This window comes from Sander vitreus, chromosome 4 (assembly GCF_031162955.1).
Source record: "Sander vitreus isolate 19-12246 chromosome 4, sanVit1, whole genome shotgun sequence".
In the NCBI taxonomy this organism is placed as follows: Eukaryota; Metazoa; Chordata; class Actinopteri; order Perciformes; family Percidae; genus Sander; species Sander vitreus.
The window spans coordinates 2,590,358-2,617,385 of NC_135858.1; the positions used below are offsets into that span (position 1 = coordinate 2,590,358).

At 42.0% G+C, this 27,028-nt stretch overlaps 1 protein-coding gene across 3 annotated transcripts in view; it reads left to right on the forward strand.

Moving 5' to 3' along the window:
- LOC144516443 (band 4.1-like protein 1) overlaps window positions 1–27,028 on the forward strand; it is an 86,158-nt gene that overhangs the window by 36,831 nt on the left and 22,299 nt on the right. For 2 of the 3 annotated variants that reach the window (XM_078247711.1, XM_078247714.1), the window contains exons 2-12: window positions 9,114–9,251; window positions 10,044–10,217; window positions 14,374–14,478; window positions 19,139–19,181; window positions 19,423–19,498; window positions 19,858–20,076; window positions 20,454–20,541; window positions 20,638–20,790; window positions 21,770–21,867; window positions 22,023–22,198; window positions 23,467–23,693. In XM_078247711.1, the coding sequence (XP_078103837.1) occupies window positions 9,213–9,251; window positions 10,044–10,217; window positions 14,374–14,478; window positions 19,139–19,181; window positions 19,423–19,498; window positions 19,858–20,076; window positions 20,454–20,541; window positions 20,638–20,790; window positions 21,770–21,867; window positions 22,023–22,198; window positions 23,467–23,693 (1,398 nt within the window). In that variant the 5' untranslated portion in view covers window positions 9,114–9,212. The remainder of the gene's footprint in view (window positions 1–9,113; window positions 9,252–10,043; window positions 10,218–14,373; window positions 14,479–19,138; window positions 19,182–19,422; window positions 19,499–19,857; window positions 20,077–20,453; window positions 20,542–20,637; window positions 20,791–21,769; window positions 21,868–22,022; window positions 22,199–23,466; window positions 23,694–27,028) is intronic. The other variant, XM_078247712.1, reaches the window with a different exon arrangement.

Below are 27,028 nucleotides of genomic sequence, written 5' to 3' on the forward strand. Positions count from 1 at the left end.
CCGACCACTGTGACAGTTTCTCATTAACTGAGGCACAGCGGAAGCTTCACGCCAAGACAATTACACACTGGCCTTTGAGAATGTGACAGCACTTCTTGACAGGAACTGATAAAACAGGAGGGACATGCATGCATCTCAAGACTGAATGATGCAACATATTGTATGCATCTGATGGGATAAATGTTGAACAAACTGCATTTTTATATTATTAGAAATACATCATTATTTCCATTTGGTGAAGAGAATTTGAGCCCTTGCCATGAATTATTCAGACATAAAGTGGGCGGTGAGAAAAAACAAAAACAGTTGGAAGACTTGTTGTGGAGGACACTTTGACAATTGTAGCCTGAACACTCGCACGAGATAAAAGGGAACAGAATGTCTCAGAAACAAGCATTTCAAGGGCATTAGGCCTTTAAGTAGCATGGATTCGTATGTCACATTTATGGATCTAAGACTTTAGCACAGCTTTGACAGTGCGCTTACAAGCCAACAAGCTCTGTCTTGCCACCATGTGTCTCCCTGCCCCAGAGGTTCAGGATGATGCCTGTACAACCACCCAAGTGCTCCCACATCCATGTCCTCATTTCCCTGCTTTTAACTCCTGTTAGCATGCTCTCAAACTGCTATGTTTCTTTTGCTCATTTATCACAGTATCAGCTGTGAGACGGGGGACGAAGAAGTGTGAGGGAAAAAAAAAACAAAAAACATTTCATTTTGTAGTCCCTGCGGTGCATGGCTTCAGCTTCAGGGACAGATCCTTCAGCGGTGAGACGTCCCTCCTCGTGCATGCACCAGTGGTTTCCAGCACAGCATGAGAAAGGTCAGCTTCCATTAGATGCACTGTGACAGAATGATATCTCTGCAGCAATTTATACCGAGCCGCTTGCCGCTTGCTCTTGGTAATTCTGCTCTCCGTGTGTGTGTGTGTGTGTGTGTGTGTGTGTGTTGACATTCATCTGAGAGCGAGCGCCTTTTAATGTAGCCAAGTTCCAAATGTTGTGCTGCTTTGCATTCAGATATATAGTCTGCTGAGAGGAAGGTAAGCATGTGTTATTATTACTACAGCTGCACAGAGGACATATGTTTTTTTTTTCTCTCTGGGTGATTCCAGACGTACTGTAGGAATGTAAAGCATGACGAGTCATGACGTTGTTGTGGCTGTACTTTACTTTAGCCTCAGTCTTTCCACTCAGGCCTCATCTGTCATCATCCATTGGCTGAGGTTCACCCAGAAAACTAAGCTGAGAGGGGGCACTCAAGCTACGAGAGGCGTTAGGGCTACAACGTTGTCTTACTGTAGGACAATAATACCACCTAGAGTGGAAAAAGACGATCTCTAAACGCACATTGCTTTGTAAACCAGTGCTCTGGGCGATGCCTGTGTGGCTTCCATCAGTGTTGACAACTGTAGTTGTCAGTGTGTATGACGGACCGTGTGTGCGATGTTGGTGTGTGAGAGCAGTGTCCTTGAGCCTCCCATCCTTCTCTCTGGGTGACTACATGAACTGTCACTGACACATCCCAGTGTGCTGTGGATCAGTGGGGCCGAGACATGCCAGACAGAGGCACTGCTGCTTTCCAGGAGGAAGAGCCAGAGTTATTGACAACATGATGAGTTGTTCCAGTTTCACTGCCCAGTACAGTAGCATATGCTCACTGAACTTATATGGACAGAAAAGAAAGAAAGAAATTTGTGTAACGCGTGTACAGACAGTTTATTAAAAAGATAGATTATAAAGACAGTAGGGTTCATGTTTACATGCGGGGGCCATCTTGGATAACAGTCATGAGCAGTCTGTACACTTACAAAGTTCTCAATGCTTCGGTTTACATGTAGGGACCCTCATTATGCTACCGTTGAAGTGTGGTGCTATTTTGAGCCTTGTTAGTGGTATAAAATAGTGATTTACCCTCTGCCCTGAAAGCTAGCGTTAGCAGCTAACCACCGGGTTTGTGGTAGCTTGTTTAACGCTAGAGACGCATTCGATTAGCATGAAAACATGTCCCAGAGAACGTTCGACTCGGTACACATATGTCATTAACCCCTAGGTTCATTTTGCGCCGGAATTGTCCTTTAAACTTGAAGTTCAACACTTGAATCTTCCTTGTAGAAAAAGCACTCATGAAGTGCTCTTGTGACTCTCTTTCAAAACTAAAATGTGTAAATTTGAGACGATGAAGCATCTCAGTCGTGAATGCAGCTGTAGCTTCAGACCTGCGTTAAAAATAACTCACAAGCTGGTAAGATGCATCGTAGTAGCTATTGTGTTGTCTCTTTGTCCTTTGCCATTGCAGTGCTCTTTGTGATTACTCAACTGCATCGTGCGCTCAGTGCATGCTAATGGGTAAATGTGATTAAGACATGGATTGTACAATGGAATTAGAGTTGTGCATCGGCCAAATAGTGCTGACTGTGCCTGTCAGGGCTCAGATGAGAAGCAAGTTAGCAGCAGCGGCCTGCATCTCTGCTTCAAACTCCCCATCCGTCCTTGTGTGCAACTACCACCACTAACCAGAGGGGAGGCTGTTTGACATTTTCTTTGAGTCACAATGCCACATCAGCTTATTTTCCAACCCTCTTGTCATTTCTTATCTTTTCCGTTTATCCCTGATCCCTCTGTCTTTCTGGCTGCCTCTTGTTTTGGCCTCTCATCTCTCCTCCTTGCTTCAGTTTGTCTTTCTGTTTCTCACTCACTCCTCTGAAGAGAGACGAGCGGGTGTGAAAAAAAAGGTACTCTATGCTGTTACCATAGCAACTGCATCTGGGAGCTGAGCCAGTCCTCTTCCACAGACATGCGTGCTCCATCTCTCATCCTCCCTCCACTTGCCTTCCTTAGATTAAAGCTTACCCCTAATGAGAATGAAGTGAAAGAAACAGGAGAAACAAGGGACGAGGCTGCGCTTGTTAGTGAAGCGTAGCGTTTCATAACCCTCCGAGGAAACGATGTTCCTTTACCTGTGATGAATCATTATTACTAATGACAGATATCAAAGACAGACATTGTCAGTAACTACACACAGTGTACAAAAAAGGAAACACACAGTGTATTCCTGCCCTGTAATGTGCTTTTTTCTCCTCTGCAGAGGTCGCTGGGTTGACGGGGGTGAGTGTGGGTAATGGCACGGTACAGGAAATTATTGAATTTGCAGGGCTCTAGTGCCCCGCTCTGTGACATTAATCCATATTAATTTGGCAATTAATCTGATTTCATGAGAAGATGTCTCAATCAGGGACCCCATTTACCGCAAACTAACTTTGGATTATGTGATTTGTATTATCGTTGTGTGTGCATGTGTATACATGTGTTATCAACGGGCTTTTTCATTATTGGCTGACATGTATCGTACTAATCTTTGACGACCACTCCAAAGCAACAGTAACTATCGATTTGGGTAAGGCTAGAAAATGTGTCATGGTTGGCTGTGTGCTTGTTTTATGTGTTGCAAACACACACATAAAATGTCCACAGTGGGGAACAGAAATGGTTAGACGAGCTGTTTTCAGATTATTTGTTGCTGTGAACACAGTCATATTTTACACAGACAGCTGTAGATGAATGCATTGTGTCATGTAGCCCAGATGGATGTTAAGTGAAGGGGGACATCAGTGTCTGTTTGAGTTGGACAGAATGAGGAAGTGCACACCTGTAAAGCAGACAGGGGAGACGCTCGTGATTTTCAGCTTGACTGAATCGGACTGGGAGGCGAATGGGATAACTGAAAGACACGGCGGCTCTGAGTGTTTGCTTCCATTGCCATCAGAACACGATACCCGATGGAGTTTTCCCTCTCCAATCAGGGAGTTTATTCGGCAGTCATTTCCATGATTCAGCCAGTGAGGGAAAATTGATTCAGCAACTCATAGCTCAGTGTCCAGCTGGATCAGACAGCGAGGGGAGAATGAGGGCCCTGAGTGGACATACCACTCCACGCTTCACTTTTGTCCCCAAGGAGAGGAATTCATTTCTGTCAAATCTCTGTGATCTTAAGTAATGGGATGGTTGTGATAGCAAGGCGGAGGAGGAGGAGGAGGAGTGAAGGGAGAGGGTTTCACACTTCTTTAACCACGTGCAATATGTCAAGACCTTCCCTGGTTGGGAGTCGGAGCGGGGTTGTCTCTTCTCTGAACCAGTGTGAACCGGTTGTGTTTCTGCATTAGTCGTCAGACACGATCGCCTATAAGCCCCGGGTGCATTATATTGATGTGATTTGCTGCTCGTGGGGCAGAGAGGCCTCCAGGGTCATACACAGACTGGATTAAATACAAGGTCCTGCAGCATTGTCTGGGGAACTCTATAATACATAGGCGTTCTTTCTATATGCTGTGTTATATATGCTTTAAGCATAGTTTTCATCTGTTTGGGAATCCACTGAATCAAAATGTCAGGTTGATGTGCCTTTTAAAATCACAGAGGCTTCATTTTTAAGTCATCACATTCAACAATTATGATGAGAGAAATCCATTGTGGGGGAGGCAGAGAACCCATTTGTGCTTTAATAGACGACAATGTAATGCACACAATGTGATTTTCATTTTGTGTCATGTACATCTAAGTACCCAAGACATTAAATATACAGTTGGTGAATCAAGGCTTGTCAGAGAATAATATCAATGATTACATAAAACTATTGGGAACCAAATACTTCTACTACGTTGGCTTTTCTAAGCTCTTCAAACTAAATCTGACATAAAAAAGGGTTCCCTTCCTAAAACACAACTGAAGTCTTTTAATTGTCATGCAAACATAACAAATCTGCAGAAATTTAGAGCAATGTATCGAAGAGTACAGTGCTTAAATCATCCTATAAGATGCAGTGAAAATATAAAATCCATAAAAAAGGGGTATGAACAGAGATCCACAAAGTTATTGCTATTAGCAAAAAAACAAGATGTAATGAGTTAATTAGTTAACGTAGGTGGTAGATGGATTTTGTTACTTTTTGGTAGCGACAAGCTAGCTGCTTCTACCTGTTTCTAGTCTTCATGTTAAGCTAAGCATGGATAGTTATGAAAAAGTTGAGAGTGCTATCAATCTTCTTATCTAACACTCAGTAAAAAAGCCAATAAACAAATTTCCCAAAATGTCAAACTATATACAGTATATAATGATGATGATTTGTTGATTATAAAAAAAAGAATGAATTCTCCTCATTAGTGAAAAGTCCCAATTAATTTCCTCAAATGTCCTTAATATCTTTTTAGTGAGTCTATGTTTAGACATGCTTACAGTACACACCTCTTTAAACTGCCAAAACTGTCTGCACTCTACTCCCACTTCAGCTGTTATTATTCATTCCACCCACACCTATAACCTGCAAAACCTGCAACTGAAGGCAAAAAATTCTAACTGATTTTCAGGAAAATGTAGAAATTGACGAAGTGAAGTAAAAGTCGATGAGGTAAGCTGTGGGAAACTGGCTGCACAGAAGAAGAAAAAAATAAGAACCCTTACATACATATAACAAATACATATAATAAAACTATATAAAGACAACAACCCTCTATAAACACAACAGGTCAATCAAATTACCAGAACTGCCTCCTCCAGAAAAACATAGCTCGTCTCCGCCCATCACTCTCCTTCTCTTCTGCCGAGACTTTTATCCATGCCTTCATCGCATCCAGAACTGACTACTTATTATTTATGGCACACCATCCAAAGTACTAAATACACTCCAGTGCATCCAGAACTCTGCTGCTCATCTGCTCACTAGGGCTGGGTATTGTTAAACAATATTTGATACCAGTAATGATACCAATACCGTGACTTCGATACCCTTTCCTACAGGATACTTTTTTCCGATACCAGTTTTATAAAACAAAAAGAAATTCCAACGTTACACATTACGGCACAAATCTTTTAATTTATTTTTCAGCTCCTACTACTTAAGCCCAGTCTCTGTGTAACGTAGAGTTTTTTCTGCCTGCCTGTAATATTAGACAGCCAATCACAAACATTAGTAGAGATTCAGTCGGTGCCTAAAAAGTATTGAATTCGGTACCCAGCCCTACTGCTCACACATTCCTGCTCCCGTGATCACATCACCCCTGTCCTTCAGAACCTCCACTGGCTCACTGTACCACAACGAATCCAATTCAGAGTCCTTCTCATAGTGCGTTTCATTTGTACTCGGAACTCTGATTTTCCGAGGTCAAAGTCGGAAACAAGCCCCCTGACCTCGGATTTCCGTCAACCACAGAGTACCCAGAGCTAAAAATCCAACGTGGCTGTTCCGTGCATCAACAGTTGTGGAAAGCTGTAGTAACATACAGTTGTAAGCACTTCTGTGTTATTTGTCTCTCACCGCTGTCCATATTCTATCTGTGGACAATGTTGTTACGCTGTTTGCATGCACAAAAACCACCTAATGCGTTGTTATAAACTGGCACTGCTAACAATGGCTACCCTTGCTAGAGCTATACCCACAGTGAAAAATCTGACTTGTAAATGGAACGCATTCAACTCGGGTGTGACGTCATTCCCAGCTTAGGCTTCCGAGTTCCGAGGTACATGGAACGTACTATCAGACACAAATCCCTCCATAACCAGGCCCCCACCTTCCTCACCGACCTGCTCCTTCCCTCCTCCTCTGATGCCAACCTCCTGTCTCCACCACTTGTGACCATGCACAGGACCTTGGGCAACAAAGCCTTCTCCAAAGCTGGCCCCTCTCCCCAGACACATCCGAGACCGCACCAATCTGTTCAAACCACTAATTTAAAACTCACCTTGTGATTAATGTTGTGTCTTATATATTGAGTGTGGTTTTCTATGCTCATTTTAATCATTATAGTCATCATTTTAAGTACCCTGCACATCTCTCTATAAATAACATGTAATTTGTTATTATAAGGGACCGTTCGGTATTTATGGAATGGACCACCGGAGGAAAATAGGGGAGGGTCATGTCTTTTTATTTTTTGTTGATGGCAGGGTCACCCAACATTTTTTAGTCTGGGGGGGGGGGGGGTTCACCCAACTTTTGTATTCATGAAAAGAGCAACATTTCAAAGTGGCTTGTTTGGTGCATATTTATTCATGTAGCTCTCAGTCTCGGCCCCCTAGCAGATGGGTCTGACCGCATACGCGGAGATGGCTGGGGGGGGCAGGAGGAACCCCCCCTGGTGGCTCAAATGGGTAATTGCATTGTTTAAAAAATGAGTGGAATAATTACGTCTGGCATGACCAGATATTTTATAAATATTTGAAATAACACAAAACAACTAAATGGTGGTAGGTAATACATCTGATTTCATATACTGCTTTAGTAAAAAAAATATTACCTGGCTGACGATGGGAGCAGCAGGATGCAAAAAATGAAAATTACTGTTGTACTATGTCTGGACATCAGCCAAGGTTGCAATAAAGGTTTCCTAAATGCCATGTATATAAATGTGATGTCATCTTACTAATTGATTGCGGGTTTTGTGTAGAGTTGGACTTTTATACGTTTATTCCACTTTGTTTAAACGGCGAAGTAGAGAGGCCTCGTTCACCTGTTTGGAGCTGGCTGGTGAATGTGACGCTCGTATAGGCCTTGCTGGATACACCGTGACCCTTTTTGTGGATCTACTGATTGCTGTGGATTACTTTTTTTTCGTGTCATTGGATTACGACAAAATACTTATCTTTTTTCTCAACGTGTCTTAACGTTTTATGGTGTGGCTGTGCTTCGTTTCTGTGTTTTGGAGAGGCATCTCAACAGACTGGAGGTCCAACACTGATTGTTCACTGTTACTGTTATTTTAGTTGAATTTAAGTGTCGGGGCATTCCGCCACCGTCTGTTGCGTTCCAAGACAGCCGTGTCGCGATGGGATTTCATAAGGGCGAATTGTTAAATTGTTACAGTGTAATTTAAAATCTGCTTTAACATATGTAAAAAAACATATGTGTTTTGGAATATAATGTTCAGCTTCGGCACCTTTACCTATGTGCTAAAATATACAATGACTGAGGAAGCCTAGTGACGAGTCCATAGCAACCAGTGTTGAATTTGTTATTTCCCAGTGTCCTTTGCTGAATGGTCTCAATGTTTTATTGTTTTATTTCATGTGAATACTAGTTTACTAGAGGAGTAACTTAGTATTTGAAGTAATGCAGTAATCCAGGAAGTGTGCATTTAGTTTCCATGCTTATTGTGTTTCCACAACAATGTTAGTGAGTAAATCTACTGAAATGGCCACCGCAACATAACAGAGGAGTGGGATGTGTAAGATGAGAATGCAGAGGTTTAGTCACGTACGTCATGGCTATAAAAAATCTAATGGCATCTGTACTTCTTTGTTAAGTGCAAACTTGCACGCAACGGGAGGGTCATAGAAAAATGATTACTGACGAGGGGAGGGTCAAGTCTTTTTAGCTTAGAGGCCACAAAACTCCTCCGGTGGCCCCTTAATTAAATAACGAACAGTCCCTAACTCAGACAAAGTACCTGCTCTATATTATACTGTAACATTACACTTTGCATATTTGTGTTGTTTAGTGTTATTCCCTGAATATGTTTTTTGGTAGACAAATCAAAGACAATACTGTGACGTGAGCCTTCATATTACTGTACTGTACCTAATATTCATTTTATAGAATGTTGTATACTCCATTGCACCATGGAGTGATACAAACTGGAGTATTACAAGTATTCATACACACTCGTGGATGATAGTACTTCTATCAGTTTTTTGGTTTAACACCTGTGTGTCTGAAGGAATGCACTGCTAATAGCCAAGAGTACCATTCTAATCTAGATCTTAGTGCTGGAGCTTGTCTTGCTTGAATAGATGATGATTATCTGGCTCAGTGAGATATTTTATAATTAAAGTAAATGTCCTTGACGGCAAGGTGAATTTTGTCTGTATGTGGAAATTGTGTTTTCTCAAGAAGCTACAGCTCCAGAATTTGTAATGAAGGTGTAATCCTGGTGCCAGTGCCGTTATTATTTTGGGGGTAAGGCCATCATGTTTGGAATTTTTCACAGTCTCCAGCTGTGGAGACATTTCAGCTCTTTTGATGAAAGAAAGCATGCATGCAGCTTCTGACATTGCATTTAGGAAAGAGTCTACTCAGTTGAGACACTATTTGAAAATATTTGTTGTCTTATTGTCTTTTCTCAGGTTGGTGTTACTTTGCTGAAGAGACAGAGGCAGGCCCTGAGTCGGAGTTGAAGAGAGCAAGATAGTAGTCCTCCCAGACAGCAGGGGGCAGCAGCAGGCATGCAGGACTCGGCCTCGGACAGCAAGATGGCCAAACAGGTCAGCATGGCCCTAGTCTATATCCTTGACGTTCCACTTCCGGGATTGCTCCCGTGCAGCAGAAGATTCCACCGGATGCATGTATTTTCTGTTTCCTTCCGCTTTCTTTGTGTTGGAATTTAAACTCCGGTGGATTTGTGAGGACTATGGTTAACTGCTCCTCAGATCTCTGCAGGGTAAATCCAGACAGCTAGCTAGACTATCTGTCCAATCTGAGTTTTCTCTCGAATGACTTTAGCGCCGCCCATAACGATTCTGATTGGTTTAAAGAAATGCCATTAAACCAGAGCACGTTTTCTTCCCATCCCCGAATGCTATTTGGAGTTGCAGAACCTACAATACAATACATTAAACATAACTAACAATCCTTTGCATAAATATAAATTTGACTTTGTTTTATTTATATATGAATACTTGGAGAAATATGGTTCAATTTCAGAGTTATCTAATGGTATCCATGCAGTTTAATATGTCACGAACGTTAGCCATTTAGCTTGACATTAGCATAACATTTTGAAGTATTATATTATTTTGTTCAATGTAATTTAAAATATTCTGTTAGATTATTACTGAACAGCATTTTATTAAGTTTCAGGCCAGATATGTTGACCATATTCCATATTACTCTTTTACTCTTCAGTCTAAACTGTACAAGCTAACGTTGGGCGCACGTGGCAGTTACTAGGTGTAAATTATTGGTACCTAGTATTAGTCTATATCCTTTCAGGTATCAGACAGATGCAATGTATAACTGTGTCATTTGACTTACCTTTTTTATACATATATGTTAAGGAACAGAAACAGAACTCCAAGCATCTGGATGAACACACAGAAACAGACGACATGTCAGAGAAGACGTCCCCAAACAAGAACCTCAAATCGCCACAGAAAGGCTCCAAACGACTTAAAACCGCCCCGTTCAAAATGACCCTGCTGGACTCCGCCGAGTTCGAAGGAGAAATTGAGGTATGCACGGTGGAAAACAATTTGTGGTAACATGTTTTTTTAGAATTAGCCTTAACATGCTTTGAACCCTTGAAAAGCAAAATATTTTTTTCCTTTGTAGTTATTGTCCTCTGTGGGCCGTTCTGCACCGAGCAGATAAAACAGGCAAAGAGAATAAAAGGGAGGGTGTCATGCTGAGAGCAGTAGCAATAGTTCAGCATGAAATTATATATTAGGGCTGTCAATCGATTAAAACATGTAATCTAATTAATTACATACTCTGTGATTAATTAATCGAAATTAATCGCATACATAATTAACGGTGCCTGCACCGATACTTTTTAAGAAAGTAAACAAAAACAAGAAAAACCAAGACAGCACATTCTCGTCTTCATTCTACAGTCGAATGGTGGCTAGAACGGCTCCGGGTCAAACGTCAATATGGAATGGATTAATCTGCGTTATTTTTTCTCAGATTGATTAATCGAAATTAACGCGTTATTTTGACAGTCCTAATATATATATGTGTTGTTATTATTCCAGCAGTGTGGAAAAAGGACATTCCCCGCTTGCTTGGAAAGGAAACTGAAGGCATGCATAAGGAAGTAGTAAATAGATAGATGTAAGTCCATTGCTTTAGATAAATGTAGGGAAAGAAGCCAGAGATTTTGGAGCCTTTATTACTAGCAGCAGCACACACTTCTAGCAGAATAGGTCTATCTTTCCTTCTGGGCTCAACTTTCGATTCCACTCACTGAGCGTCTATCTAGACAACCAAATCCAAGACATGATGCATCTGTCTGGCACCGCTGCCTCTGTACTCGAGGTGACAGAGCTAAATCAGGCCAATTGGTAGCAGACAGCCTGTGTCACAGCCCAGTACCTTGGCTCTGCATCTCCTCAGCAAGACTGTCTGATGCAGCATGAACAGAAATGTACGATGTAATGTTCATGGGTAGGGATGGGTATCAGTATTGAGTATAATTAACTGTAATAAAGCACTACCCTACTTTCTGAGGACCACTGGAAATGTGTTTTTAGCATCAAGTACAAAAAATGGCAGTGTTGAAAGTTACATGTCCTCCAACCTAAAAATAAAGCAAGAAAGCATTATTATTATTTGATCAGATAGTCCCAGATCTAAGTCAGGAAATCATAAAAACACTCTCACCACAAGGCCAATTTACTGTAGTATCTGTTCTGGATACAGACACAGTCTTCCTCATCAGATGGGGTTGCCCACTTGTCATGGAATTGTAGATGTTTAACTTTCAGTTTTTTTCTGAGCACTTTTTCTAAGGACTTCTAGTCTAAATAGTTTTAAAAGTTAAGCTCCATAGTTCAATCTTGACCAGTATTAAAATTAGTGGAGTAAATATGAATGGACTGTATTTATAAGGCGCTTTTCTAGTCTTAACAACTACTCAAAGCGCTTAGTTTACGCTTAGCGCTTAGTTTACATAGTAAGTTCAGTGGCTTGCCCAAGGACACTTCGACATGGGACTGCAGGGCCAGGGATCAAACCACCAACCTTACGATTGGCAGGTGACCGCTCTACCACTGAGCCACAGATGTGATTGTGATTCTGAACCGTTAAGTGGTTTGGTATACTGTTTAATTTTTTAAATAAAAAACGGTTTATATTCCCCAGACTAAGGTATCAAAAAAATTGTGATTGCACCAAAATCATCATTAGATACTGAAGGTCACAGGATGTCCCTTTTGTCCTATAAAAGCCTTCAGCACAGGACACTAACAGGGTGCCTTTTTAGAAATCTATAGTTATTACATGGTTGCAAACCAGGTGCAGCAAAGTAGAAAATAGAAGAGCAATGTCATTAGAAGCCACCCCTTAGGATACTTGTGCATGCCATTTTGTGTGTATGTGTTGTAGAGTTTGGGGGGGGGAAGCGCCTTTTATGTGCGAGTGTGTGAGGTAAGAATATTAGCAATGCTACGCTTGCACCAACCACTCTCTCAGCACTGTAACAACATTCAGAAATACCTTTTGGGCCTTTTCCACACAACAACAATAGTTAGCATTATGGTTATGAAAGCTTTTGTGTCTTAAGTGCTCTTCCATAAATATGCGCACCCCTCGCAGCACTGCCAGTCATTGCCAGAGAAGGATGTACAAAGCAGCCTCTTGTCAGCCCATGTTTAAAAAAAATTCTAGTTCAGGGAGAGCCTCAGACCTCCAGGTCATTGGCAGGCTTGCTCTAACTTCCTGTCCTTAATTGCTGGGGTGGAACGTCATGCCTTCCATAGCCAACACTCCCTTGTGCCTCCAGGAAGTGGTAATAACAGTGTTGCGAGAAGGCAGGCCACACTTTGGGAGAGCTGGAGGACGTGCCACATTCATGTGATAATTAAGTCTCCTGTAATGGATGCACGGCAGAGCCTCCCCGTGGTCCTCGGGCGGGAGAGGGGGCACCACGCCCATACCCATTTCTCTAAGCCAGTTACTCCCCCTGCTCAATAGGGTGTAATCCGCCTGACTTTGCACGGTCAAGCCTGGCTGCGCCGATGTTTCGACCAGGGCTATTTTGTGTGGAATTGAGTGTTTAGTTGTCATTTTACACTGCCAAGATTCTCTTGGGTGTCCATTCAGGTGCCATCGTTATTATACAGTTGGATGTTGAACTGCTCCAGAACAGAGAGCGAATAGACCGGATCACCTCAGTCATGGATTATGGAGGCTCCACATACTGATTTGTTTATTTAATTTTTGCTAGCTGTTGCTGATTTCATACTCTTGCTTTAAATTAACAATGCTGCCATTAGGGACCTACTGACTGACGTGATGAGAGCTCGTACACACTTCCACGCTCCACCATCATTTCACCCATGATGATGCAAAGGTGAAACACTTTTTCAAGTTTAAGCCTTTTAAGAAACAAACACAGAGGGATAATACTGCATCTGTTTCCCTGGCAACTGCTTGCTCCATCTCCCTGTCACCTCACAGAGTAGGCTCCAGGGGAGGAGGCACCATATGTGTGTGTGTGAGAGTATAATACTAATGTATGTGTGGTTCAATGTTAGTCCTAAACATTAAAACACATGTTCCTTGTTCTATAGTTAACAGTGGTGTAGAAGAACATGCATGAATTGATGATGTTGAGTCAATATTTCATGTGCCCTATCAAATTAAAGTGATGTGTTCACTTTTTTGTTTTCTCCGACATTATTATCTTGCTTGAAACAAGCACATTTGGCTGGCAGTGCAGTAAATGACTTTCACTTAATTAAATTACAAACCAATCAGTTCTCCCTACTAGGGAATTAAATGAATTAATATAAGATTAGTGTTATTCATTTTTGTAAATATCAAACCTTTATAGAGGTAAGACCATTAAGAATCTGGCTACGAGGCTTTGAACTTCTAGTTGGGAGGCATCCGTGCTTACTACTGAGCCACTATGACAACAGTAATGTTTTTACAAGTGAATGGGATGTAAACTCTCTAAAGCGCTATTGTTATCAATGGAATGTAACGGGCACCACATACTTATCTAGAAATATACGCCAATGTCGATAGGTGGGTTTCACTTATCCAGTAAAATATCTCGACATCTACCAGATGGATTAGGACACAATTTGTTTCAGACATCCCTGGTCCCAAAAGGATGCAGGATAGGAAGGATAAACTGATTTCTGCCAAATTTAGTCCAGGGCTCCTTCAGCACTGTGAGCAAAAATGTTTATTTGTACATTGTGATGTTAAATGTTCAAAATTCACAATGAAACGCTTGTGTTGAATGCACAAAACATGTACTAGTCACTTTAATGTGAATGGAAATGTTCCTGAAATGCTCACCTTGAACTATGTCAATAGCAGTGTAAATCTTTGCCTACAGTACAAAGACACATCTTCCCCAGCAATTCTCAGACCATTTTCACTGTCAAGTCTTTGATTCACACCGACTGTGACACAGTACCACATAGCTGAGTGCTTTATTTTGTGCTGAAATTGAGAACAGGAAAGCAAAGTTGACAAGCACAGCTGTCTAATGGGCTCTGATATTGGTGACCCCAACTTTGCCTAATAAAACTGAGCTACTGTATACCAGCAGTAGAGACAGACATGTGCACATATGGCATTTCATAAATTTAGTAGAGAATCTTTTTTCTTTCTGCATTGTTGTTGACCTTTTGGCCACGTTTGTTTTTGCAGAAACACTCCAAAGGACAGACCCTGATGGACATGGTGTGTGAGCACCTCAACTTGTTGGAGAAGGACTACTTTGGTCTGACCTTTGCCGACACAGACACCCAGAAGGTCAGTAAATTGTGTGCCACAGTAACCTCGTGGGACGTTTCAGTGTATAAACACGTTGCTCAAAGAACAATCTGTATTCCTCTCATTTGTTGGCTGGTCGGCTCTCTCAGGGGCGCACTATTTATCATTCAGAAAAGATGAATGGAAAATGGAAACAATTGAAAAATGTGTGCAGTTGGAGAAAAGATGAAAACATGACTCATGCTCTTTGCGAGGCATGTTTATGGAATTTAGTCATACAAATATTTCTCAGAGGCAGAGCTGCTCTGGAGGCAGAAATAATCTGAGTTAAACCTCCATTGTCGGAAGCAAACATTTGGTCAGATTACTAGCTTACCTTAAACCTATAGCTATAGGCAACAGCGGCCACTGTGATAATGGTAAATGCTAAGACATAGTCTATAGTAACAATAGTTATCTATTAAAAAGATAGCTCTAAAAGTAGAGAAGGGTCATAACGAAAGCAAACTAAATCAGTAATGTCAGTTAAAAACGGCAATCTAAAGTTTGCTAACCTTAGCCAGTGCCAACATGAGCTACTGATCATACAAGACCAAGTAAGGCTGTAGCAGCAACACCCATAGTGTGTATTGAATTCAGCAAGCGTGAGTTTTACTGATTTGGAATTTTTCATTTGGAATTAGATTGTGTGATTTCTTCTTTCAAAAGTTACAAAGTCTCACTTTATGTTAGTCAGCCTAAAGGCCGTTGCGTAGAATCGATGGCATCAGACCCCTCTGCGTCTACGCCGGACCCTACGCCGTAGCCTGACGTGCACCTCTCGAAGAATTTAACTACACTTCGCAGAGACGCACGTGGGTCAGTCGTGGCTTGGTTCTCCTTCTCCATAAACAACATGAAATCAAGGAGAGGGTTAACTTTTCCTGCTACGGATTTCCCACCGTGGTCAGAAAGCACAGGGGAGACACTTTGTTTCTCTCACTATGACTCCAATACTCGCTCCGTAGCTAATCGCCGTCACTCTCTCACTTCTCCCTCGCTCTGACACAGTCCCCCCACACGCGCACACATGCCGGCTCGGCTTGACCTCAGGCCACTTACGTAGGCTACGGAGAAAGCTCTGTGTGGAGCCTCCGCAGAACCATAAAACGGCCTTACCTCGCTCATGGCAAAAGTGTTGAGTTGGTTTACCTTACAACAAACTTGTTAGAAATACTGGGATTCTTTGGTTCTGTCCCCTGAGATTTAATTATCTCTGTTTTTGATAAATGTGTACATACATTAAACTCCAATCGGATCACAAATCATTTCGACTTTTTCATTAGGAGGTCTGAATATGTTTCCCTCTGATCTTCGTTGACTTGTTTGGGTGCACAGACCAGGCTCATTATCATATAATCAAGTCAATGACAGTGAACTGATGGGTCCTAGCTGTCGGCCCGCATTACAGCTTTCACATGTGGGTTTTGGGTTTGGATTGATGTGAGCCTCCCTGAGGGTGGGTATGTGATTGTACAATAGGCTACAGAGGAACCTCCCTTTTGAAGATAGGAAAGATGACAGGACTTAGTCCCTTTTAACATCTGGAGCATTTTCTCTGTCACCATTATCAGCTTGTGCATACTTCAGCTCACATGTTGGGACTTGATGCGTGTCTGAAGGCCTTGGCTTTGGATTGAGCATGATCTCTGCCAATACAGACAGGTTAACTGGGGTGTTAGAGAGGTAAACAGGCTTGAAAGTCAAATATTTTCCTCCCTCGAAGTGGACAAAAGGCTACGGCTTAGATTAATATGACAGGCTTGTCAAAGACTTACCAGAGCAAAGCTTGAGCCTACAGTCTGGGGTCATCGCTGATTGGAAGACCAAACAAGCCGGAGAATGTCATTTCAGTTGCCCGTTCTCTGTCTCAGCTGGGGAAATGATAATTTAATCTTCACTTTTCGGGAGAACATTTATTCTGTGTGATAGATTTACAAACTAATGTTGCAAAAGCAAGAACGAAGCCTTGAAGAGTCGATTAAAAGTTCTTCCTGTTTCCTGCAGAAAAAAGCAAAGCAGCAGATAGCGTCTCACTAATTGAGTGCTCTTTGGCCTCGGCCCATATAAGATAGATTCAAGGGGAAGAAAAAATGCCTGCGGCTCATTAAAGTCTTTAGCAGCCTGATTAAACACTAAAGGAGTATGTGTATTTGTGCCTGTGTAGGTGACTGTGTGTACATGAATGCACAGTTCAAATTACCAGATGCTTGCAGTTTGCCAAACATGGCCACAGGATTGTGCTGTGCTGCATCAACCTCTCATGCTCCTAATTCCACTCTGAATGATGTGATACCAGGTGCCAAAAAGACTGTCAGCATTAATAAGCAGTTTCTGTGAGGTATTCAGGTTAGTGAAGATCACTGTCAGCTCTCTGCAGCACAGACCTATACACCTATTATGTTAGTGTGTGTAAGTGCAAGGATTAAAGTAACAAATTAGATTAACCCGTGTTACTGCGTGTGTTTGTAAGTAAGTAGAAAGGTTTCTGCTTGTACTTTTTAAAAGAATATTTTTTACTGATTTATTTTAATTACGTTTTAGCCGGGCTAGCAGCAGCACTGGATTGTAATGTTGGTCTGTCCACCAATTTGGTTCAGACTAAAACTAAACGATTGGATGGATTTCCATGGGATTTTATACAGACATTCGTGCTCCCCTGGATGATCCCCTGACTTTTCAACTTGTGCCACCAGTAGGCTGACATTTCATTGTTTTTTAGTGACAAATGTCTCAGAACTATGAGATGGATTACCAGACGATTTGATACCATGGTGCTAATCCTAATGACTCTTGTGATTTCCCTTTTAGCGCCATTAGCTAGGGATGCACCGAGTCGACTTTTTCAGTCCCGATACCAATACCTGGGCTTTGAGTATCTGTTAATACCCGATACCGATCCGATACTGTTGTTGAATTAATAATAAACTGTATACCTTCCACCTTATACCTTCCTTCCACCATGTGGAAGAGACTAAAGGCACCAGACTTTCCTAACTAAACATTACTTTCCTAACTAAAAAAAACAATTGTGCATTCATACAAACATACAATAGTAGGCTAATCAAACAGTTACCAAACATTTTTTTTGGATGTGCTTGATTAAATTGGTAGTATTGTACTAGGCCTATCACCACCCCTCGAAACATTTACTTTGCAGACATTGCAAACAGCCGATGAACTAGTTGGCGGGGCAAGCGTGAAATATCTCCACACAGCCGACTCTTTGGCTCGCTTCACGTTGCTTAACGGTTAACTCAACTCTTCCAGCATGCGACACACGTGCTGCTGACAAATGACGTAGGATGTGCTGCGACGGAGAAAAACAAACAAAAACAAAACTATTTTGTCAATATCGGGGCCGATATCCGATCTTAATATCGGATCGGTGCACCGATTAGCAGTACAAAATGGTCACTTATTTAGGGAAATATCTTAGCATCTACAAGAGTAGCAAAAATGTTAGCATCCATAACTTTGATTAATGACTAATTACCTGCTAAACGAATGACATTCCTATTAGCCACAGCTGTACTTTATGTTTATTGCCAATAAGCAAATGCACCAAGTTCCACCTAGTTTCAGGAATATCAGGCCGGTAGTTTCTCCATAATCCTGCCATCTGATTGACAAAACAAACCAAAAACATAACCTCCTTGGCAGAGGTAGTAAGAGTATGGCTATGCAATGGGAGAGTCCATGGAGCATCATAGGCCGTTTTACAGTCGCCGCAGCCGAGCTGGCGCGTCAGGATTTTGAGTATTTTTTTCAGCGGCGCGCTACAAAGCGGAAACAGGAAGCAATGACGAGTTTGCGCACAACCAGAGGCCAGGACTCTCAGATGACTGCAAGTCTCTCTTGTAAACTTACTAGGTTAAGATGAGTTCTTTTATGGTGAATGAAAGGCTTGATCCGACGAAGTAGGTCATCGAATCAAATCGAAGCATTGACGTCAATGCTGCTGCCAGTTCTGCCGTTGTTTACCTTTTTCTTCTTCTTCTAGTCCGTAGAAATAGTGAAGTCGGTAGCCTTTGCTCATTAGCGCCACTTCTGTTCAGGAGAAGACTGCAAATAGTGTCGCGACCACCACGCGCAAATATAAATAGTTAGTGAACCTAGTAAAATAGAAGAAATAGAAAGATTTACTGAGATGTTGAAAAGCCAAACTGTTAAAAACTATTTTAGCAGTGTAAGAGTACTTGAGGGAGATATTTCATTACTCTCATTATTGCTTTCTGAGTGCTGCTATGCCTCTAAACAGCATGATTTACAGCTTCTGGGGAGATAGGTCTGGCAATGCGAGACTACAGCTTCTGTTACAAGTGAGTACGTGTGCTCACTGCACCACTGACAAGATGCTCGTCCAAATCAGAAATGGGGCCACTATAGGGGTAGCGGTCCCCTGCACGATCAGATGAGATCAGATAGGTAACTGGCTGCCAGTGAATTTGCAACACAAAAAAGAAACAGATGCTTGAATAAAATCTCCTCTCTGCACGTTTGAACGGCTCAGCAGGGGAGGGCTCATATTCTTTATTTAACCATATGGAAAGCCTTTCTTTAGGAACATTGACAGCAATTAGAGCTAAATGTGACACCGGGGTTTGCGTTAGCCATGTTTTCAGTCTGCCCTTGGTGAATTCTGCCTTCTGTCTTTCAGAACTGGTTGGACCCCTCCAAGGAGATTAAGAAGCAGATGCGCAGTGAGTGTCTCTTTCCAAGTAGACAAGATGATACATTTTTTTAATTCAGTGACAGTATAGTCGTAAAATTGGATATGTTGGCATATGAACTGATGCAACAGTTTTTGTTTATCGGTTTTATACAATTCCTTCATTGGCTTGTAATTACAATGTTGTACAATTCTCTTTGGACAGACATAGTCTACATAGATAGACAGACCCTCCAGTAAACCCTCCAGCTGTCATTGTAATTTCTCCTCAGATGCTCCATGGCACTTTGCCTTCTCTGTCAAGTTCTACCCTCCAGACCCCTCCCAGCTAACTGAGGATATTACCAGGTAGAGTACGTCTTTACCACACACACTTTTAGAATATGTAGTTGTAACTCCTCTGGCTGTGCTGTCAGATGCTCTTCAGAGTTAATGAGAGGGGAAATTCCTCACAAATGTCAGTTCTGCAGATGATTTGCCTTTTTATTATCCTAAACAAGTGTTTACATAAAAGTATTGTAACAATTTACATGGTGTATGTGCCACGGTGTCAAAGCAACCCAAATTCCTCTCTGCTTTTCAAGGATTAGACCTGGAATGCTACTAACTGCCATGGATTAACTCTGCTGAATACCTGTTGGAGCTTGCCTTGGTTCAGGCTTGTTTGCCAACATCCTCCTCTCCTCCCCTTTTGTCTCATCTGACAGATACTACCTGTGTCTGCAGCTGAGGGATGACATGCTGTCAGGTCGACTGCCATGCTCGTTCGTTACTCACGCCCTCCTGGGCTCCTACACCGTTCAAGCAGAGCTGGGCGACTACGACCAGGACGACCACGGCTCCGACTACATCAGCGATTTCCGCTTCGCCCCAAATCAGACTCGCGAGCTGGAGGAGAGGGTGATGGAGCTCCATCGAAACTACAAGTACTGGACACAATGTCGTTTAAATCAGATTTTAATCTATTCACGAACCTCTGGGAACGATCAGCTGATGAGTTTTCTGTTGTGTCGAAACACTCCATCATGCGTATGGCTTATAAATGCCTGTCATTGACATGTACACAGTATTGCCTGTGCGGGAACACTTTCTTAATTACAGGGTCTTCACCACTCTGATTTGGCATTGTTTTTGACATATGCCCAAACATAATGCTTGGGGGGATGGATAGGAGGAATTTAGAATTGAAGCTATCAAGAATATTACCAAGATAATTCTGCTCCCACTGTGCAAGATTATAGATTTATTATTTAAGAAGGCCTGTTGATGTTGGTTACAGATATTATTGTTATTCTGCCCAAAGGGGGATGACTCCAGCAGAGGCTGAAATTAACTTCTTGGAGAATGCAAAGAAACTTTCCATGTACGGGGTGGACCTCCATCATGCTAAGGTTGGCTGTTTTCAACGTTGTTTTAATTTGCATGAAACTGGGTTTCAGGATGCACACAGTGTTTCTGTTTAATAATGTCTGCCTCTTTCGCTTTAGGATTCTGAAGGGATTGACATAATGTTGGGTGTCTGTGCCAACGGACTGCTGATTTACCGTGATAGGCTGAGGATCAACCGCTTTGCCTGGCCAAAGATCCTTAAGATCTCCTATAAGAGGAGCAACTTCTACATCAAGATACGGCCTGGAGAGGTATGGTTAAGAATAATAATAATAATAATAAAGGGGAACTACATCAATTTTAAAGTTTGTTCACTAGTCATGGGTAGTGCTACTCAACAAAAAAAAAACCAGCTGTGTAATGTTGTCTCTGGCTTTGGAAGAGATTTGTGAACTCAGAGAAAATAACCCTAATGATGTCATGTAGTGATGTCATCTGCGTTATCTGGGCTCACATTTCTAACAGAAAGTCTGCTGTGGGTGTGGAGTGAGTGTTAGCCAGGTAGGCATGGATTTTTCTTCCAGATTCTATTGAGTTGCATCATGAAGAATGTAGGATCCAGTGTTTTTGTAGCTAATGAATGTGTGGTCAGTTATGAGGAGCAGAGGGCTGTCAAATCCTCTGCTTTAGACCTCCAGTATTGCTCTTCTGCACAGCCAGGGTCTATATTTATTACATCCTCATTGTGCTGTGCAGCGCTGCAGCTTATCCTCCATGCTGAGCCTCAGCTCGACAGGCTGTCTGGGCCAGACCCAGTCAAGTGATAGAGCCACACAGTGAGCCTGTGATCGAGCCAAATAAAGGGCCCCTTTAACAGAGATGCTGCAGCTGCAGCCACAGCCAGAATAGAGGGATAAAGAGTGTAAATATAGAGCCATTAAATAGTTCCCTCCCAATTTCTCCCAGTGTCTGAAACATCCCATGTTATCCTTCCTCTGCCTTGATCTGCTCCTTTCAGTCCAGTCGGCAAAATCCATATTCTAAATGTAGTTGCTTATGTAGTAGTAGTAGTAGTATCCATGCAGGCACAAAGTAAAGACTGCTTTTATTGATTGGGTTGAGTGTTCATGCAAGTATGAGATGTGTGAATATTTTACTGTATGAATGTATTAGGTTGCCCTTAACTTTAGTCCACAGAGAAGTGTTGGTGTCCTTCAGCTAAACAGAGTAAACACACCCGACTCCTTTCTTCACATTTATCTCTGTCTCCCTTTCCTCTCTCCCCTCCAGTATGAGCAGTTTGAAAGTACAATTGGTTTCAAGCTTCCTAACCACAGAGCTGCCAAGAGGCTGTGGAAGGTCTGCATTGAGCATCACACCTTCTTCAGGTAAGAATAAATCTGGCCTGATAGTTGAAAGTTTCAATTTAAAGCCTATCAAGGCAAATAAAACATTTCCATGTTTACAGCTTCATCAGGTGCAACAACACTCACGCTGTGTTTTTTTGTTACATGGTGCACTATTAACGCTTTTGTTTTCACAGGCTGGTGTCTCCAGAGCCTCCTCCCAAGGGCTTCTTGGTGATGGGTTCAAAGTTTCGATACAGTGGAAGGACACAGGCTCAAACCAGACAGGCCAGCGCTCTCATAGACCGACCTGCTCCACACTTTGAGCGTTCCACCAGCAAGCGGTACCTGCTGTCCAGGAGCTTGGACGGAGGTGAGGTCCACAATAGATCCGTTTTGGAGGGTCTGAAGAGTGTCTTTTTGAACTTGTATTCAAGTTGCAGTTTTTTGAGACCGTCTTTTAAAGGAATAGTTAAACATTTCTGGGAATGTGCCTTTTTGCTTTCTTGCAGAGATGTAGTGGCAGCCAAAAGACAGCTATCTAAAACATTTAGCCTGGCTAAGTCTGAAGGAAAAACACCCACCTACCAGCAACTGTAAAGCTGACTAATGTACATGTTATATGTAATTTGTTTAGTCCATACAAAACTCAAAGTGTAAAAATAATAAGTTAACAGTTGGTGGTGGGGGGTCTGGAAGTTACAGCTCCAGGCCGAGGAATTGTCCTGCACATAACCCTGTGGTTTTTTTCATTTTTTCTTTGGACAGAGCCAAGCTAGGCTCGGCATGAAAGTGAATAGTGGTACATTCACACCTACCTGCTTGGTTTGGTTTAAACTTTAACTCTGGTGCATTTTATGATAGTAGTTATTAAGAAAGTCTGGTATTATTTTTTGGCCCTCTTCCTGATCAGTCCTTTCATTTTAGGTATCTGCCGATACAAGTCCGATCTGATACTTCTTTACATAGCAGCAGAAGATGAATAAATATGAGAGGTGTTGAAATTAATCAAATAATCGATGCATCGAATCGTGGACGTGGACGATGCTGCATCGATAATCGGCCGGGCCATAATCGATTATTTACAATTGAATGCATGCCTAACAACCTTTCTGTTTACATATTCTGTTATGTTTTGCACATTCAGGAAGTGCCGTGTGCTCAGTGCTGTAGTTTTATGTATCCAGTGTATTTAGTATTAGAGCACTGCAGAATGTTTTCTTTTTGAAGCTTCAAAAGCTATGAATTAAATATCCTATATGGATTTAATAGTAAAAATGTATTTGATGCATCGTGATGCATCGAGATATCAAATCGCTGACATGATAATCGTAATCGAATCGGGAGATCAGTGGAGATTCACACCTGTAATACATATGTATCTGAGACATTGAACAGCTGGAGCTTTGTAGACTTTGCACATGTAATGCAATCCAAAAAAACGAAGGTCCTGCTTCAAAACTATTAAGTTTATAACCTTAATTTGTGGATCTGATATCAAAGATTAACTGGAGAATAAATTAACCAAACTAGAGGTGTGAAAGCGGCCTTAGCATATTTCCCAAAATGTTCAAATACTGCTTTAAAACCCCATATCAGTTCAACTCTGACTTGTCTCATGTAATACTTCATCTCTTGTAGCAGAGTTCTCACGGCCGATTTCAGCCACGTGTGAGAACCATGATGGCCTAACCCATCGCAGCGTCAGTGAACAGCGTCGCCTCCACAGCCCGTCTGTAGACGAGCAGGAGACCGAGCTGGAGCCCAGTTTAGAGCAGGACGAGGAAGTCAAGGACCAAGAGCGGAGCGAGGATACGGAGCAAGAATACGACGGCGATGTCACACCAAGCAGAAAGAAAGAAATCATGGTAGTAAAGATTTCCTGACAAACATTTCCATTGTGCTGAAGTAGATTTCTTCATGTTAAAAATTACGGATGGTCCAAAATGTATAGAGCTTTAATCTCCTTGACGACAATTCCGGCCTTTGTGCAGGGACATGGAATGGACTGCAGGGGTGCTGATGTAATTAGGTGCAGCACAAGCTTCTCAGGCCAATTTAGGTTTATCCACCAGCTGGGGCATAACGCTGTGGTGGCTTTTGGTGGATTTAACATTTACCAACTCTTCTCCTTTCACTCCTATTCACGCAGGCTTATATGCTTACACTTCACTGCTCATAAATCCCACTGACAGCTTTACAGTTTTTAACCATTTCTCATTTTGCTGAGAAATGCAAACTCAAGCCTAGCCCGCTCTCTTGCTAACATGCTATTTCTTTTTTTTTTTTTAACTCTTGCTGGCGATAAGGAGGAGGCTGGGTCACCAGTTGACAGTAAACAGGAGGTATTTGGTTTCTGGTGATTTGGTCTCTGTCTGTCTGTATACCTTCTGTCTTTATTCATCCGTCGTTAAGTATATCTGTCTAATTGTTTCTCATTCTGCCTGTGATCCACTGTCCAACTGTGGCAGTCGACACTCTCCGTCATATAAAAAACTATGCTGCATTGCACCATATGACAGAGGTGGGGGACTCGAGTCGCACGACTTGACTCTAGTCGGCAGTTGATACATGACTCCACTTGACTTTGACTTGAGACAGATGACTTAAAAAGGACTTGACTTTTTATTAGTGTAATAGCCCGTATTCTTTTTTTCAAGGTATTGAGAAGTTACGTTTTGTTTTTGGAACCTCTTCATGCTATACGCGCCACCCTGCCATGTTGCTAGGCAACCTTCCAGAGCGCGGCAGACCAGCAGAGGCAAACGTAGGAGGGGTTTGTAGTTGATGCACGTTGAAAAAAAAGAACAGCTGTGTGCAAGTACTGCAACTCCAAAATTACCGACACGACAACCTCAAAATCCAACTTTATCCGTCATTTCAAGCAGCACAAACAAAGGTAACGTTACTAGAATGTGTCTTTTAGCTAACGTTGACGGCAATTTTTTGTGTGACTTGACTTGTGACTTGCTTGACTTATAGCAGGGACTCGACTGGACTTGCTTGATTCTCACCACAGTGACTTGAGACTTGCTTGCGACTTGAAGGTTAACCCCTCAGTCACATTAGCTACAAGAGACAGCGAAAAAGCGGCAGGCTGCCATTCGTTTTCAATGGGAGTGGCCGTTTGCCAGCGACAAGCGACGAGCTTGCTGTTACCACGAGCAAGGCGGGGCCAAAATAGACAAGAAGTCCATTTTATGCAAATGCTGAGCGATGCGACAAAACGACTGCCAATCGGAGTGAAGGCAGCGAGTCGAAGAAAATCATTCAAGATGGCGGAAACGCTTCAGGACATCGTATTTCTATATATATCTGATATGTTTGGCATTTTATCTCATATATTTTGTTACACCTATCGAGAAATAAATACTCTAAAATCCAAAAAACATCGTTCTTGTGACTTGACAATACCTCTGAAGTGACTTGTAAGTCCTCTTGCAGATACTAGGCAATAGCATGCTACTATCGATACAGAAGCGTCACCGTGTCAAACGTTCACAGAAACAAATCGATCAAACTTTAGTTCCGCAAAGCTGTGAGAAAATGGAGGAAAAACTTATTTTAGTGATGTCCACGTTCCCGGTCCTGTACAATCTAACCTTAGATTTGTACATTCATACGTATATCTATGGGTCTATCCACAAAGTAAACAGAGGGACATGCTTGAAGGTAGCACCAGAATTGCTAGAGAATTTACTTAGAGTTTACTTTTGCCAAGTAACCGGGGGTAGGCTTGGCACGCCCAGGAATGCCCATCAAGCGAGTGTGTGTCGCTGTCTTTTGTAGCTAATGTGACTACAGGGTAAGACTTGAGACTTGCTTGTGACTTACTCCCACCTCTGCCATATGAGCAAGTAAAGGTGCTAAGGTGGTATCTGGGTTTATTTGTCATAGTTAAGCATCCCAGCAAACATTCTGACAGTGATTGGTACAGCGAGGACACATTGAAACTTAAGCATAGAATTTTGGCAATACGACCAACGAAACCAGTTTGAACTGATATAGGAAATTATATCAAAAACTATAACATACATATTTCTGTCTTGATTTCACAATTGGTAAGAGCAGTTTTGATAGCTACAAAAACCTCCACTTTTATGTTAATGGTATATTTGATATTTATCTATTCCAAAATGTCTACTTGGATGCATTTCCAAATTTGTCTTGGCACGATAACAAGTGGACAAATCTAGCCCTCCTGTCTGTCTGCCTGTCTGTCTGCCTGCCTGTCCTCTGACTGACTTACCTTCTACCATCCTGTGTCTGCATCTGACCTTGTTCCTGCACTCTCTGACCCTGCACTCTTCACCTCTGACCCCTCTTGTGCTCGCTCCACCTCCTGCCCCAACTCATCCTTCTCAGTTGGACCAGGAGGCCACTCCTCGGCACAAACAGGAGGTACAGGTTCCTGTCTTCAGCCCTTGTGCTTTTTGTCGTGTGTGCCGCTGTTCCTCCACAGCTTTAGTCTTTGGAGTTTTTTTTACAGATTGAGTTTTGCAACATCTGGCTGCTGTGAGCACAGAATACTTTCAGAATGTAGCTTTGAAAGTCTCCAGCGAAAAAGCTCTCTGTTATCAATGAAAGGAGAGAAAGTATGTCATTCAAAATCCTACTTAAGTAAAAGTACAGAAGAATTATTAGCTACATGTACTTGAAAAGTACTTGTTCTGCAGAAAAATAGCCCCTGTGACTGAGAGATGCTGTTTAGTGTGGATCTGTGGGCTTTCGGTGGGTTCTTTCATCGACTTTATTAGCATTCATGCAGCCTCTTAGTACCATTTATAGTTGTACAATGCAACTGAACATCAAAATGCATCATAGTATATGCTACACAGACTAGAATTGGGGCCAACCAAGGTAATGGAGAAATGAATTTAGACATTTTTATTGCATCTTCTCAGTTTTTTGTAAATACGGCTTTACTAATACGGCTGCCTGTTAAAAAGATTATGAAAATAGTTAATATAGAAATATCATAAAAGTCAAGAATGCATATTTTATGCCTAAAAATAAATAAGAACTCTCGTATTGTGAAAAGACTGCATTTAACCCAACCGTAAAGTTAAAGCTACATTGTGTAAGAATTTCTCCCATCTAGCGGTGAAATTGTATATGACAACCAACTGAATATTACTTTCTAGCCCCTCCCATTCCAAGCACGTTATAACTCCTACGGTGGCCGTATTATTCCCAGAAGTAC